This window comes from Physcomitrium patens, chromosome 11 (assembly GCF_059467195.1).
Source record: "Physcomitrium patens ecotype Gransden chromosome 11, ASM5946719v1, whole genome shotgun sequence".
NCBI classification, from domain to species: domain Eukaryota; kingdom Viridiplantae; phylum Streptophyta; class Bryopsida; order Funariales; family Funariaceae; genus Physcomitrium; species Physcomitrium patens.
The window spans coordinates 394,507-409,533 of NC_143420.1; the positions used below are offsets into that span (position 1 = coordinate 394,507).

General features: G+C 45.3%; 2 protein-coding genes across 6 annotated transcripts; both read right to left on the reverse strand.

The window, feature by feature from the left end:
• Positions 1–247: 247 nt before the first annotated feature.
• LOC112288933 (protein CORTICAL MICROTUBULE DISORDERING 2) lies at positions 248–5,511 on the reverse strand. Its single transcript, XM_024533694.3, has 4 exons — positions 3,943–5,511; positions 3,083–3,833; positions 2,642–2,902; positions 248–2,452 (listed from the first exon to the last, which is right to left on the reverse strand). The coding sequence occupies exons 1-4, from the start codon at positions 4,389–4,391 to the stop codon at positions 1,298–1,300; spliced, it is 2,616 nt and encodes an 871-aa protein (XP_024389462.1). The 5' UTR covers positions 4,392–5,511; the 3' UTR covers positions 248–1,297.
• A 2,961-nt stretch (positions 5,512–8,472) lies between these two features.
• Positions 8,473–14,597, reverse strand: LOC112288731 (diphthine--ammonia ligase). 5 transcript variants are annotated; one of them, XM_024533239.3, is made up of 13 exons: positions 14,356–14,597; positions 13,583–13,687; positions 13,271–13,342; positions 12,911–12,990; positions 12,566–12,791; positions 12,339–12,371; positions 12,059–12,141; positions 11,823–11,895; positions 11,179–11,500; positions 10,702–11,033; positions 10,007–10,356; positions 9,410–9,788; positions 8,473–9,167 (listed from the first exon to the last, which is right to left on the reverse strand). In XM_024533239.3, exons 2-13 carry the CDS (start codon positions 13,658–13,660, stop codon positions 8,961–8,963), a joined length of 2,235 nt encoding a protein of 744 aa, XP_024389007.1. In that variant the 5' UTR covers positions 13,661–13,687; positions 14,356–14,597; the 3' UTR covers positions 8,473–8,960. The 5 variants fall into 5 exon arrangements, with proteins under 5 accessions (XP_024389007.1, XP_024389008.1, XP_024389009.1 ...); XM_024533240.3 differs by having other exon boundaries at positions 14,352–14,580; XM_024533241.3 differs by having other exon boundaries at positions 12,566–12,681; positions 12,921–12,990; positions 14,356–14,574.
• Between the last annotated feature and the right edge of the window lie 430 nt (positions 14,598–15,027).

Consider the following 15,027-nt stretch of genomic DNA (forward strand, 5'->3'; position numbering starts at 1 on the left):
TATCACCAATTCGCAGCTAAAATCATTTATGTAATCAGGTCACTACATTAGAAACAAGTGATTTACCAAAAGAATAGAAGATATGAATCAGTTCAGGTTCAGGGTCATCTACGAAGTTAATTTTGAAAGGTACTTTTTCTCCATTGTCAAAAAGTGATAGAAAAGGAAAAGAAATTCCACGTCACATAACATGCCGAAATACACATGCAAAAATACTGTCAGCAGTTCTTCCTTCAAGGCATGGCAGTAGTTTGACAGGAACACCATTGCTGTTCATTTTTACTCTTCTTCAATTTTTAGTTTTAAAAAATGGCAGGAATGACGACGAGCTGGGCACAGGAATCCAAACTTCATGAACCAATGCCGTCCCAGGCCACTCTAGTCAACTCTAGTGGCACCGACTGCGACCACGTCCGCAGCTACACCGAAATCGTGAATCCTGAATCCTAAAACTCTCAGAGTTGCAACGCTGTGCAACACAGCTTAGTGAACGACTCGGAGGGGAAGGGGCCCGCAGTTCTCGTCTAGTGACCGCCCTAGAATAACGCCCAGCTTGCCAGTTCACGGTTGTCACTACATGGAATAGAGTCGAAAGTGCTCGTAGCAAGCAGCTGCACACGAACATTCCGTAGATTGCCCAGTCGGACGCATCGATGGAGAGAAAGTGGCATGATGATGATGGTTGACAGTGGAAAGTAGAGTATTTTGGAAGGATGTACCCGCATTTTTTTCCACTGTTTGGCACAACGGACCGCGGAGACCAACTCGTCCAGTGGTGATGCGGTGTCAGCTTTCCATCAGGCAAAAGCGTCGCGTGAACTAGATTTCTCTCGGCCGTGGAGATCTCTATGTTGTTCCAACGTTTCATGGAGAAAAGACAACCGAATCCATTGACTTGACTGTATTGTACAACGGTCGCGTGAGGCTGGCGATGCTCACTTTGCCGTAAACAAGAATTGAAGATCGTAACTAATCCCTGTCTACTCCACTAAACCTTTGATTGAATATTTGTCGCGCGGTTGGCACCACAGAGGTCGGCATGATAACCTTTCCCGTTACCAGCTTCACTCTGAATGTCCTCAGTGCTTGTCAGCTTCTCGGATAACACCGTTTTAAAAGTTTTTCTTAGCGTCCCACTGCTTCTGACATACACTTCTTGATACAATCCCACAAGGCGTACCCAGATGGGAAGATCCCACCTACAGTCGATCCTCCCACTCCCTGTAAGACAGGTATAGAAGCACTTGTTCCTTTTCTGACGATGCTATGAAGAACATTCCAAATATATGGCTGGATTTCAATTGACGACTTGGGGTTTGGAGAAAATGGTGACGGAGGAGACGTTGCCTAGAGCCGCAGCAGCTGACTCGACGTGCTGGAGCAGAAAATCATAGATTTTGCGTTTCAGCCTAGCTTTGGTGTCGATCAGCTTGGTATCCAAGCCGTCGCCGACCTGATCCAACCAATCATTGACACGCTTTAATTGTGACAACATAGTGGCGATGTGGCTGTTTTCCTGCTGGCTCATGACCTTGGCACCATACATGTCTTCTCTATCGTCACTGCCTGAAGTGGCTACGTGGAAACCGACATCAAGAGCATCCTCCATGAAGTTAAGAAACCAGCCCTGGGCTTCGCTCTCCACCTGCTTGGCCAGCGCAGCAGTTTCTGCGACTCCTTTACCCCTCACCCAGACGGGCGGAGGCGTCGCAGGGGTTGGTGCCGCTAAGGGTGTAGCAGTTGGAGGGTTCGTCTGCTCCGCTGGTTGTGCTTCTGGGGTCACCTTGCTGGATGCTTTGGAACTCTTCCCTAGCGCGATTCTACTGATTGTGTTGCTTCGTCGGGAGGATGTGAGCCCAGGGACTGGAGACTGGGATCTCAATTCTGCAGCAGTCTTCCTTTCGTTTGTCAAGGTTGCCAGAGCAGCGCGGGTCTTCGGAGACGATGGAGTCCTGCTGCTCAGAGAAGGCGAGGAACTCCTCCCTCTGGGCACGGTGCTTGGGCCCTTGTCCAACATGACCTGCAACTGCGCACTGCTAGATCTTTTGAGAGCGTTTCGCAGCGAACCTGAACCAGATTGCCTGCTCTGAACTGAAAATGAGGCCAAGTCTGAGGTCAGTGCAGCATTAACCCAACTTGCGGCACTTCGAGACTTTTCCATCAGTATTTGCGCTTTATCGTTCGAAGCCTCGTTGGCATCCTCTGGCGGGGAGGCCGTCTCTGAGGAAGAGCTCCGAGATACGGACAAGGCATCAGATACAGCCATAGCAGACTTAAGGGACTGTGACAAGCTCAGGAATTGCTCCACTGAGGGCTGAGGATGGTCGGCCCGCGCCACCGAACACAATTCCGCAAACATGCTTAGACTTCGAAGGACGCTCTCTGCTGCTGAAGCTTCCTGAAGAGCTTCGACAGCTGCCAAAGCGGCAGCCTCCCGAGATTGCAAAGCTTCCTGAAATTCAAGAGGGTGTCGAAATGCAAGTTCACTATTTGAGCATACCAAATAGCTGAACTGAACCAAAACATACAGCATTTTACCCTCCACCAAATCAACAAGGTTACGAAACGACTCAATAAACACTTCAATACTTGTGGGTCTAGATCAAGAAGAAAGTCCCCTAGGCATGATTCAATCACTAACCGCGCCAAACTGTGCCAAGTTTCCTGGAAGCGATTCCCAGCAGTTGCTGCTCGTGAGTCCCTGGATATTTGTCACCTCGATGTCATTACAAAATATTGAACTTGTGGTGGAATGTGTGGGAGACCCCGGTGTAACTGCACAGCCGTTGCTATCCGCTTTGACATTGAGTTTTCCTAGTCGAACATGATGAGGAGAAGGTGAACCCCTATCCAAAGAGGTGTTTCCATTGCTGTCCACGAGCTTATTCCTCGAACCCGAAAGCTGCACAACGAGACACGGCCTTTCATCTCAATTTATTCCCTGGCAATGTATCAGTAGCGGAACAAGAATCTCTAACCTAAGGATTCATTGGGGCAATGTTACCGACGCCGGTGAATTCACCTCCAGAGCAACACGAATAAAGCAAAAACTCTCTTAGAATTAGAAAAAGGGAACGCCTACCGAAGACCACAGCGTAGCCTTGACATCCTTGATAGAGGACTTAGGCTGAGGATGATCTTTCCCGTTTTTCGCAGCCGCGCTCTCCCAGCTCTTCCGTATACTCTTCGCAGCTACATTGACGGGCTCTGCAGCTCGACCAGCACACCCAAGCGATCCTCGTCTCTTGGTGGCATCAATGCCATTCACCACTCTACCAGTACTGACAGATCTCTTGGTGATGGGAGATACTTGCTTCGCTCGATTGGACGTCACAGGAGTCTCCCTGTAAGGAATGATACGGTCTTCGGGACACGCCACCACACTCCTGGTGAACAAAGAGGCGGGTGATCGTCTATCGGTAAACAGGGAACTCATAATGGACGGAGATCTCGTAGGAGAGGTGGTTTTGTTCACCTCCTTCTGAACTGAGGTGCAATCTACGTATGCCTTGGGTTTGTCTTGCCTCAATGTGGACATGGAAAGTGGTCTCACTTCCTCCTGTGGGTTGGTCGATCTTACAGATTCGGTGGAGTACTGTGGCTTGAAGGACGAATTCCTCGACATCGCACCGCGAGCCAACCTTTCGCTCAGCTGTGTGCCAAAGTCATTAGATGAAATATCAATCGTCTTCTCCACGGCCACCTCGACGTCGTGGAACCTGTGAGACCTGTTTGACGACGACGACGATGACCTCCCAATGAGACCATTCAGTGAGCCATTTGACCTCTCTGCGTTCTTACCTGCTATGCTCTCAGCTGAAGAAGGATCGAACCTGTCCAAACCAAACATTTCAAGTCAATTTCATGCTGGAAAGAAAGCGGGGTAAAGAAAATTTAAACAGGAAGGTTACGCTAGAAGCATTCAAAAGTCTCGTCACTCACTTATCTATTGTGTCCGATGTGCGTAGATCGGGTTGAAAAAGATCAGGTTGGACAGAGCCATCGGAACTTAACGATGTAGAGACGACAGCAGCGACGAGGTCTTCTGGATTCCCAACACATTGATGTCGTCCAGGAAGAGGTCTTACCCCGCGGAGGATTGGCACGGGTGACCCAGCCTCAAGTCTATCCACGTGAATGAACTGTCCCAGCTGAATTTTATCACTCAGAATCAGATCATCATGCTCCTCACCAAGAGATACGTACGTCGCATGAGACGAGTCTGAGACTTTAATATAGAATCCTTGGTTCGGCCACAGCTCACCACCGGCAAGAGCTGGGACTATGGAGATCACCTGCAAGAGCGCAGATCGATGTTCTCCGGTAGCCTTTAGGTCCGAGTTTATGAGTTTCAGAAGCTCCAGCAATATCCCTGGGGTCAGAGTCGCCATAATCTCTTTAATAAGAAACCCTGACTAGAAACATCCACAACAAGACAAACGAAAAGCTTCGCAGGACTTATGTTACAACCCCTCCGAAGTTACGCACACACAAATTCGCACTGGTCTGTTCCTATGGCCGGATCTTGAGCACAATCCGTGCCAGAAAGGCTGTTTACAGTACCAGCATTGCTACAGTTTTAGTCAGACTTTCACCAGAAGCATCTTCTTCGCCACATTGGAAAATCACCTTCGTGGACTCAAATGTCGAGAAGATAGGTGTTCAGGCCACTACATTCGAGAGAGATACCAAATGCAGAAAGGGATTAACCCGCGTTGGAACCGAAAGAGAAAATAAATAACAGCTCAAGGACTAAGGACTACAATGTATTCATAAATACAGCTACTCTACTGCGTCAGATGTCATCTCGACTCACTAGTGTGTCACATGAGACCGAAAAAAGTACGTGCGTAAAATCTGGTAGTCACAACCTGTTGCACTAAAAGAAGGTGATATTAAGATCACCACATCGTACTAGCCTAATGCGTGCAGAGAGGGTTCTAAACTATCGGATCCTACAACCCATACATCCAATGTGGTCCAGGGCTCGAGCTTTATTGCGACATGACACTACAATGGCTTTGCCGCTCCGAGAGCAGAAGCTTCAGTTCAACCATTCCATGCTATAAAAAATGCGGGTCACTACAACACTCCAGTTGAAAAAAGTTGCAGTGCAGCGAAGGGGACCAACAACTCCGTTTCTTATACCCCCTCCCAAACCTTTCAATCAGAACCCAGCAAGGAGGTGGTCATGAGACAGATAAAGCACGGCAGCTCAACAGCTCGTGCGTCACGTAACTCCACAGCTAAAACATACTCTCCGCCTCAAAATGGTCGAGAATAAGCTCAATGCGAAGTTAAATGCTCAATAAAACATGACAACAACAAAATGGTGTTCACTAGATGCCAGACCAACAGCTTGAAATTGCAAGCATAGATCTTCACACTATCGTCTCCTCCACCGGTCCTCTACCAGTGCGCAGTTCAAAAGCGGGCGACGAGATTGCACCCATCCACGAGATTGTGTGTGGATGGAGCAGTGAAAACAAGGAGTTTGAAATGGGTTGAAGCTAATATGCCTTCGGCTGCGCATGAAGGGGCCCTGTGCTGCAATTAATAAAGCGACAGGGAGAGAATCAGAGCGAGTTGTGCTGGGATGGGTGCCCAGCAGCAAAGCACTCTTTGCGTCGCTCCATCCTCCACAAAATAGCATAGATGTAGTGATCCTAGCCATACGCCTTTGTTTGCGGCGATTCGTGCGCATTCCTCCCTGTCTCGCCCCCTCTCAGTACACTACCATCTTCGCACTTCATGTCAATGAAGTTCGTTGATGCGGATGGCCGTTGCTGGTGACTTGCAACCGATTCGTTCCTTTCCCCAACACGTTCATTCCATCATCTCCGTCGTCTCTTCCTCCTCCTCCTCCTCACCCATCATCTCCCTCATCGACGTCGTCATCGTCCTCCTTGTGAAAGTGCAAAGAACATTCGTGATGCATAGGAATTAACGCGTGCCAATCTGGCATCGCCTCCACCGGATCTGCTTTATCCGCTTCTGCATTGCCATGTCACCGCATCGCCAAACAACCACAAAATCCCACCCCCACGCTTTCTACCTCAACTCCTCTCTGGTTTTCCTTACCAATCTCACCACAACTGCAGTCTTCAAAAAAAAAAAAAAAAAAAAAAACAGCTGTTAGCACTCCTTGGCATCGTTTGAGAGGAAACATTATCAATGTTATTGTTGTTGAAGTGGCTCGCAAGGGAATAGTAGAACCAACTCGCAGCCAGTTCATATTTGCTTTTCATATTTCATGCTTTTGCTTTAAGGCTCGTGAAGGATCCTGTGGAAGTTGGTGGTTTTCGATCCATAGGCGAGGCTTGCAAACAATCAATCACATGTTGTGGATGTGACGTGAAGATGGAGGATTCTTTAAGGCACTTGGTTCAACTTCATCTTTTTTTGCGGAGCTTTTGTAAGAGTACCGCGGCACTATGATATTTCACCTGTTGATGAGAATTTTTGATTTTGCCGAGCCCATTCCATTGTCCACTAGCCACGAGCTCTTCTTCCACGAGCTTCACATGGATTAAACTTACATTACATGTGAGGGAAACAAAAGAAAAAATCAAAAAAATTAAAAGACGCGAAAAGTAATATTAAAGACCTACCCGGTTAAGTTGCCCTTCTGGCTTCAAATTAATAAAACAAAAATAGATTGGAAGCATTCAATAGCAATGAATTGCGTTGTGTATGCATTAATATTGCTTTCGACTATTTTTGTATTATGCACACTGTACTGTTAACATCACGCATATCACACATAGAAACACACAAACACCAACACAGTAAAAAACCAGTAGCCCTGAACATGACAATATATTGTCAAAATCTTACATTATCGGGGGTGATCTTACGAACACAAAAAAGCACCCTGAACAGCCCACTCATCTTCAAGTATTGAACACCAACCATCGATCACTGGTTACTGAATGCTCGATAACCACGTCTAACTCGTAGATCTTTGAAGTTAAACTTAGAAAAGGCACCAACAATAGAATAGATAGAGTGGTTTCGGTGGCCTTCCACATCACCCCTCAACGGACATACTATTCATTCAACCCAAGCCCTCTCCACCTGGACTATATTTCAAACCCAACGTTGCTATTATTAAAGTTGGTATATTTATGCATTAGAAAGAATCTTCTATGTGCATTGACGCTGAGATGACAGGAGATTCAGAGAGCTTCTGAAACCCTTCACAGGGAGTGTCGTCAAAATGCTCCAGATTCTAACCACAGTCGCCAACTAATCCCGTGGAAGGTCTCCGTTTGGTAGAATGTTGTGGATCAAGTTGACACTCAATCCTTTTCCCAGTTGCCATGTGTGTTTCCACTCTGCAACAAGCACCACCACCACAAATATACTGCGGTCAAGTTGCAGCCACCAACAATACCGTGACAATGTTAAGACCGGAGACAAGTGGAGTGAAGCTTCTATTGGGATAACTCGTACTCCGTCAAGAGGATGCCAATCAGGATAAATTGCCGGAATGCACCCACTCGAAAATAATACTTATGGCATCTCAACATTTCGCCATAGAGTACTTTACCACCTGATGAGAGCACCTTATAATTCATGAGACCATTAACTCGTGATTGGCCTCACTGGGATTCAGCTAGAAAGCCCACGATTCCGCGACAGGCTCAATGAAAATATGAAAACGGCCCACAAATATGTCAGCGTAAAACCCAACTGTCTCAGACCATCCGTGTACCGTGATTGTAAAGGTCCGATACGTTTTGAGAGAAAACGATATGGTTTTTCTGAACACTTTTAGCAACTTTGGCAGACTCCTTCCGGGCAAAAGCCCTGCGGTATAAGCATGACGATGCAAATAAGGCTCTGACAGGAGCACGGGGGCAGACGGAGAACGTGGTGGCGGTTCCTGCAGGGAGGTGAGGAGCATCGTAAGACCGGCAATTTGGAAGTTTACTTAAAGCCGCAAGGGGCTGGTGAGGATGTTAATAGCCAGTGCGCGCCGCCTTTCTTTTGGTCGTATCGCCATTATTGGCAGCCAGTTCTCTTCGCATACAGTACGGTGTGGGACTGTGACTGTCATGGGAGGCACTTTCTCCGCCATATATAGCATCCGACACCGCTCTCTGTTAAGAATGCCACCCACTGCCCCATTGCTCCATGCACTTCCTGTGAAGTATGGGTCGAGAGAGCAACAGCAAGAGATAGATTCATTGTGCGACTAATCAAGTTTCGGCTGTATCTTAGCAGTGCAGGTGTTGAAGTACACGGGTAAAACCCGAAATTGCACGGACGAGATCCGGGTTCAGGTCCGAGGTATTACAAGCAGGATAATGATCCGACCTGGGGAAGAATTTAACCAGGAGATGTGAAAGAGGTTACTCTTCAGGAGACCTCTAGAACTTCGTAACTCCGTTATGAACTCAATTATAAAGCATTTACGAATATTTTTCACGAAAATATAAAAGCTTCATTAACCGTCAACGAGACATATGAAGTGTAACTTCGAGCATAACTTTCACATTGTAGGTGTACAACTCCGTCTTTAAACATGGAAAATACACACGAAGTGGCCTTTTAATCACTATCATCAATCATCCTTCTACAATAGGTACGACATATAGTGCCTACATAACGTGAATCGATTGTGTCGAAAAGGGATCCCCACGCATCCACCCTCCTACTGCTTGACAATGCTGATTCCAAGTACTTGCACTGAACACGAGTAATAATTATGATCTGGAATGCCTCGTGAAATAGGAGGCAGAAATTCCAACTGGTCGCTGGAGTGTTTTGTTACTGTCATCGTCGGTGTTTTCCGTTACTAGCAAAACCTGGATGGGTTAGCAAGGTTATATCCCAAATTCAAAATATTAGCCATTACCGACTTGCAGACCACACTGCTGTTGATCCAGTTAAGGTGATTGGGTAACAATTCTCTGGGCAGGGTGAAACACTGGATGAGAGATTCTGTATGGATCTTATGTTTGAAGATGGGTACTAGCAGCAGTCACGTCGAAAAGAACGAGTTCCCTAATTTTCAGTGTGAAGCTTGCTCCGCTTACTGGTATCAAGGTCGGGGCAACACTACACCCCTCAGCTATACGGAAATCGTCTAAAGCCTTAGTCACAGCTGTATATAATGGAGCTGCATGAACTGCTATGGCATCATAGTAAACCCGAAACGCCTGCACAGCAAAAACACGATCAACATAAAGGCTCACATGTTCTTCACCTGCAGAAGCCCGAATTAACATACTGAAGAAAAAGAAGAACTGTGTACTATCAACCTCACTAACCTAGATGCTGCTCAAATATAATAGAACAAGACCACTTGAATCACGAAATGAAGCTTGGGTGATTATTCAAAAGTCAGACCAAAACAGGTAATATTCAATACAACACCAACTGGGGTGAGAAAAAAACTTACCGTGACTTCGTTCCATGAAAGTCTTGCCATCTCCTCGAAAACTCTAAACCTCAGTGTGGCTACAGCTGAAGATATTAGCTCCTGCAACTCTTCCAGGTCTACACGCGCTTCCCCAGCATTTTCGCTAGTGTTGATCAACCCCAAAGAGCCAGCAGAGAAATTACTGATGCAAATACTAGCTCGACCATACTTCCTTGGTAGGACCGACCCTTGGCATGGACTACACGCAAGTGTCCTATTTCTGACCACTGAGCTGCCAATAGTGGTTGGAGGTTCAACGTGGACGTGTTTCCAAGATAGACTTGAATCAGACTCAGAGTCGTTGTCGTTGTAGATGCTCGAATTCACATACAAGGAAGGTTCCAATTCGACGGCCGCCCTGTCAACAATAAGAAAAACAAAACATGTTCAAGTGAGAAATATCCAACTTCAATATGCAGACATCGTCAAAAAAGGTGATGTCCGCGACTAGCAGATTCTGACAAGACTAATGCATGATAAGCAATTTGACTACTACTGTTCTTGATAACTTCAGAAAATCTAAATGAACATGCTAAAAAATTCGGCACATACAAGTGACCTCAATTATGAACCCACCCTTTCGGCAATGCTGGCACAAGAACAAAAAATATCAGTGGATTTGAGATTTTCAAATCTGTTCTCATGCTCTGAGATTCGTTATCATCATCTTCCTCCACTCCTTCGAGAAATTCATAAAGACAACGCTCAACTTGCACTTGGTCCTCAACACTCAAAGCAGCTGAACAGTAAATTGTGATGGCTACAGAATCATTTCGTAGACTGACTTTGAAAGCCCTTGCTACTGCCTCACAGTTCTTCAAAGCTTGTTGCATTTCCAAGGCTGCGCCACCTTGCACCAGCGCCATAGTAGGAGGGTACAAACCAAGCTGCCCAGCCATGTGCAGTATACTCCTATGCAGTGTTGCCTGAAACGCCACGACAAGATACATGAGAGTTAGGTGACAACAAGCATTTAGCCGTTGTTTGCAAAGAAGAGAAACATAGAAACGTATCCTACACACATGATACACAAACTAATCTACACAAACGCACGCATCAAGATGTAGGAATATGGCTATTAAAAGCACAATGTATTTAGGTGCAAGCGCAAAAAGGTTCATATCCTTCACTTTCTTGATCGAGGGCGAGATAAAATAACAACGCTGTCAAAATAATGACCTCAAAGATTAACTAACCTAAACGAAACCCTCGAAAGAGAAGCAGTTAGCAGAGAGTAAAGAGTGAGTTCGAAGCGACTCCTCAGACCGCACCTGACTATAAGGGCCAATGCAGCTCGGAGCCCAGCAAGAAATACTCTGAACATGAAGGACCTGCTTGCTTAAATCTGAAGCAGCTGTGACTTCTACCAAAGCTCCGCCCATGCAGGCCTCTGGTAAGCACACTTGCATGCAACACCGAGAGGGTACTCCTCTCTCACACTTCTGCTCAGTGATATTCTTCACGTAGACTTCATTGGCAACCCCAAAGGAGACCATGTCCTCAAGAAAGAGGCGAACATATACAGCGTTGCCCCAGGTGAGACCCTTGGTATGAAGAGTCTTTTCAACAGTGGACAATAGTAGCCCAAGTTCTTCCTGCACATCTACATATTCAAACACCAGAAAAGGTGTTAAATACTTCTACCCTAAAATCTAGAATTATTTTCAGCTATACTCGTACAAAGCTTGCAGATATCCACACATTCTCATCATAAATTCAGTCAGAAACTAATACTTAGACATGCTCACCAAGTTTCTGACTATTTGACAGCCAACAGCATATTGTGAAAATGCCGTGCTGTTGAGAAATAATTGTGGTTAGGACTTCGACACTCGAGCGTATATTTTTCAACTCGATCACTGAGACTTCCTCGCCTTTCATGACCATCTCCTCCTTCTCAGGCATGTCGTCTGCTACTTCATACACCGAGGACAACAAGCCAGGACTCAACTTTGCTGATGAATCTTTAGCTTCCAAATGAAATTTCGTTGGGTGAAGCACACCGACGGGGGCAATTTGGTCTGGTGAGTGCAATGTGACTTCAAACTCATCCAAAACAATTCGTGCATGCTGATCCAAAGCAATCCAGCTGTGAGGACAAGGCCATAGTGCTTGCAACTTAGCCACCGGCCTTGTTAATCTGTTTAAGATTAAATCAGCACCTCTTGGTGTACAGTCTCTCAAAAATAAATCTCAACTATATCCTTGTTTGATGAGTGAAAACACTAGGATACGTTCGTACAAGGTCAATACAAAAGAGTTGTACTGCATCAACCGCTTGACAGCATTTCATAACTGTTGATAGTTAATCCGGCTCTTTATAATTAAATGAAAGAATTCGTCAGGGTGGTTGAATGCAGAAAATGTACAACCTTGTAGCAGGCAATCTCACCTTAAATAGAGGAGAATCGAGAGTCAGACTCTCGTACTCTCCACCTTCACCACATACGTTGCTTCCATACAGACTGTAACACAAGATAGACGTTAGACGAAGAAAACGAGGTTGGATGTAATCATAGAAGTAGCTTCACTCGTAACGTGTTTATACAACTCTCAAAGTGAGGCGAGCTTGAATCCTCCAACAGTACCGCGCATCACATGACCAGATGGATTCATTCAGTTTTGTACCAGGCGAGGTGAGTAAGATACGGCTGCACAGAAGCCAAATCCTTCCCCAAATGTTTGTATGGGTCCATACCAATTGCAGCCACCTTCACAATCAGATGTTCATAATATTAACCCAACTTTCGGGGATGAGTACGGGATGGGAAGAGACATCAATCGTTGAATATTTTAAAACCATAAAACTATTCGCAAATGAAAATGAACTCAACATCTGCTTTCTGCACATTAAAAAGAAGATGAAAAGAAATTTTCACACAAGAAAAAAATCTGGTGTCTATTGTACCTTGACGAGCACTGCGTGGATCCCACTATCAATCTGCGCAAAATCAACACATTGTCAGTTGGAAATCTACCGAATTCCAGCAAACACTACCGTCAAGACTTAAACCCCAGAAATTGGCAAAGGACAGGACCTTGCGCAAGCTTGTATGCATAACAATCGAGTACAAATTTTACTTTAAAGTAGATGCTGAGTAAACGGCTACACATGCAAGGAAAGCATGTACTTACCATGTTCTGAAGAAGTGTAGCCTGATCTTGCTCCCACATGTAAGCAAGAGAAATGAGACCCAATCTAGAGCATATGCTTTCCACTCTCAATCGCTGATAATTGGATGCAATAGCTCCTGAAGAAACAGCATTAATGTCAGGGTGCTTCTGCTTCACAGCCATCAGAAGTTTCTCTAAATCTTCCACTTCGTCCCCATCAGTTTTCTTGTATCTCAACTCCTGCAATCTGAAATACATCACAATTTAACCTTCGTCTCCGCAGCACAGTGCTGCACTGAACTAAGGGAAAATGATCACTTAAACTAATACGTGCAAGCAGCAAGATGAAGAGGAACAAGCATTGACCTGGACGTGCCTCGAATGCGCCGGCGAAACAACGGCAGGCCCATACATTGGGCTATGGCACCTATCATTTGATGGCCCACCTGCCCAGCAACGAAAATACGGTGAGCGTAGTACGAGCACGTCAAAAGTAACGTGCTACTAGGCCCTCTTAACAAATATGAAAAGATCATATACATTGTCACATGTTTTACGTAGTCTGGTCGCAATAAGGTTATTTCAATTCCGTCAACATCAATTTACTGCGAAGAAAAAGAAAAAGAAAAAGAAAATGCACTTGTAGTTCACAATCTTACGACCAACAAAATCTCCGCGAAACCTCTAAAAAGGATTAATTTAATTTAAAAAACAAAATACACTTACAGTCTGGAACATGAAGCTGTCAAGCTCATCAACATCATCATCTGCAGGCAGTAGATTGGCAAGGGCTACTATCTGCAATTATGCACAAAATATCCCACAACTCACCCTATGCAGCACTCAAGCATGATTGGCACGAATTGAAAATGGAACATTAAAGCATCGAAGGTTGAATATACAGAATTGTATTGACAAGTTAGACCGATTCATGAATTTCCAGATAGCCTGCCACAAAGAGATGCTATCAATGTCACAAACCATGCTACCGAAAAACAAGCCCAAGATCGGCAGAAAAGAAATGGAGAATTATCGGACCTCATGGCCGAAGTCTATAGACCGCTGCATGGCATAGCAGCTGTCCTTGCCACCACTCACAAGTGCAACCACTTTCATCTTGACTACGTTTCTCGATGCTAGTATCTGCATCATTCACGTGGGAAACATGTTAAGAGATTGAGGATTCAAAATTAGATTTCACAACCGAGAACTAATACTTACAAAACTCCATATACCCGGAAACTTAATTTTTCAGCACCAACAGCCTACGAGCATTAAATATTCGAGACAGAATGCGGGAAAATTAAAACCAGCGATTGTACCATTCCTACCAACAATCGCATGACTGCACCAACTAAATCTACCGTGAGCTTCAATAACTCCTTGAAGACACAGAAAGTATCCACAGCTATTCCTCATCGTCAACCGCACCCTAAAACCAGAGCACTTGACGATCCCCCTCTCTATCACACTCTCTCTCTCACACACACACACCTCAACGACTGCAGCCTACTGCAATGAATAGAACATATTCCGAATTGAACTACACGAGCATTCCCATACACACACAAACCACACGCTTGATTCCTGATTGATCAAGAAAAAAACTGACGTGTACATGTGTATCCATTTTTCCTCGAATATAGGAAAGAAAAAGTAGACATTCTTGAGATTGTTCTCAGAGCGTAGACGAAATACAGGACATGCGGCCGATGCCACGGGAAGCCTACAAAACACCAAATAGAACAAACAAAGCAAGTCATAGCCGGCTATCCGGAAACAGCAGTGAAGAGAGAGAGAAACGCACCTACCTGATGCAAACAGGGGAGGCGAGGCTGGAAGGAGAGATGGAGATGGAGATGGGAGAAGCAGCAGGGACAGAGGCCATGAATCGAGGAGGTATGAGGCTGGCTCCTTCTGAGTGCTGCTGCTGCTGCTGCTTCTGGAATACAGCTACGGATCTGGAACTGGAAGGAAGGAATAAGCAGGGCGAGGAGGGCGAACAGGGAGAGAGGGAGAGTTGTAGCTGCAGCAACAACAGTAGAAGCAGCACGAGGACGAAGCCTACGCAGGCTTCATTCCCCGCCCGGTTCATTGTATTGTCCCCTGAATTGGACCTCCCCCGTCCCCACCCCGGGAGCGCTTTCCCTTCGCTGCTGCTACGGCGTTCCCTCCTCTCTCGTTCTCACTTCCGGTATAGTCCTCGTGTAGATACGGTCCGTGTTGAATCGTGATACTGTACGATTTTAAGGTAACGTGCTCTTCCTTCGATTCAACTAATTCAAATACAACTTCAAATTGGGAGAAATACATGTATAAATATATATACATATATATATATATATACATACACACTAGTGGAAACCTATGCCATTGGTCAAAATATATATATATATATATATATACACACACTAGTGAAAATCAGATAATTTTTGTTCAAGGAACTATTTGTAAAGTTTAACAATAAGAAAGAAAAAATTGGA

Bases quoted from the DNA above. Each gene is read 5' to 3' on its own strand.
- LOC112288933 (XM_024533694.3), bottom strand. From the start codon at position 4,391: ATGGCGACTCTGACCCCAGGGATATTGCTGGAGCTTCTGAAACTCATA. The intron at 3,834-3,942 runs GTGAGTGACGAG...TGGTTTGGACAG, and splicing joins ACATCGGACACAATAGATAA to GTTCGATCCTTCTTCAGCTG. The intron at 2,453-2,641 runs GTTAGTGATTGA...CTTGAATTTCAG, and splicing joins ACTTGGCACAGTTTGGCGCG to GAAGCTTTGCAATCTCGGGA.
- LOC112288731 (XM_024533239.3), bottom strand. From the start codon at position 13,660: ATGAAAGTGGTTGCACTTGTGAGTGGTGGCAAGGACAGCTGCTATGCC. The intron at 12,792-12,910 runs GTCAATGCTTGT...GATGTATTTCAG, and splicing joins CGCATTCGAGGCACGTCCAG to ATTGCAGGAGTTGAGATACA. The intron at 9,168-9,409 runs GTAAGTTTTTTT...TTTGCTGTGCAG, and splicing joins TTTCATGGAACGAAGTCACG to GCGTTTCGGGTTTACTATGA.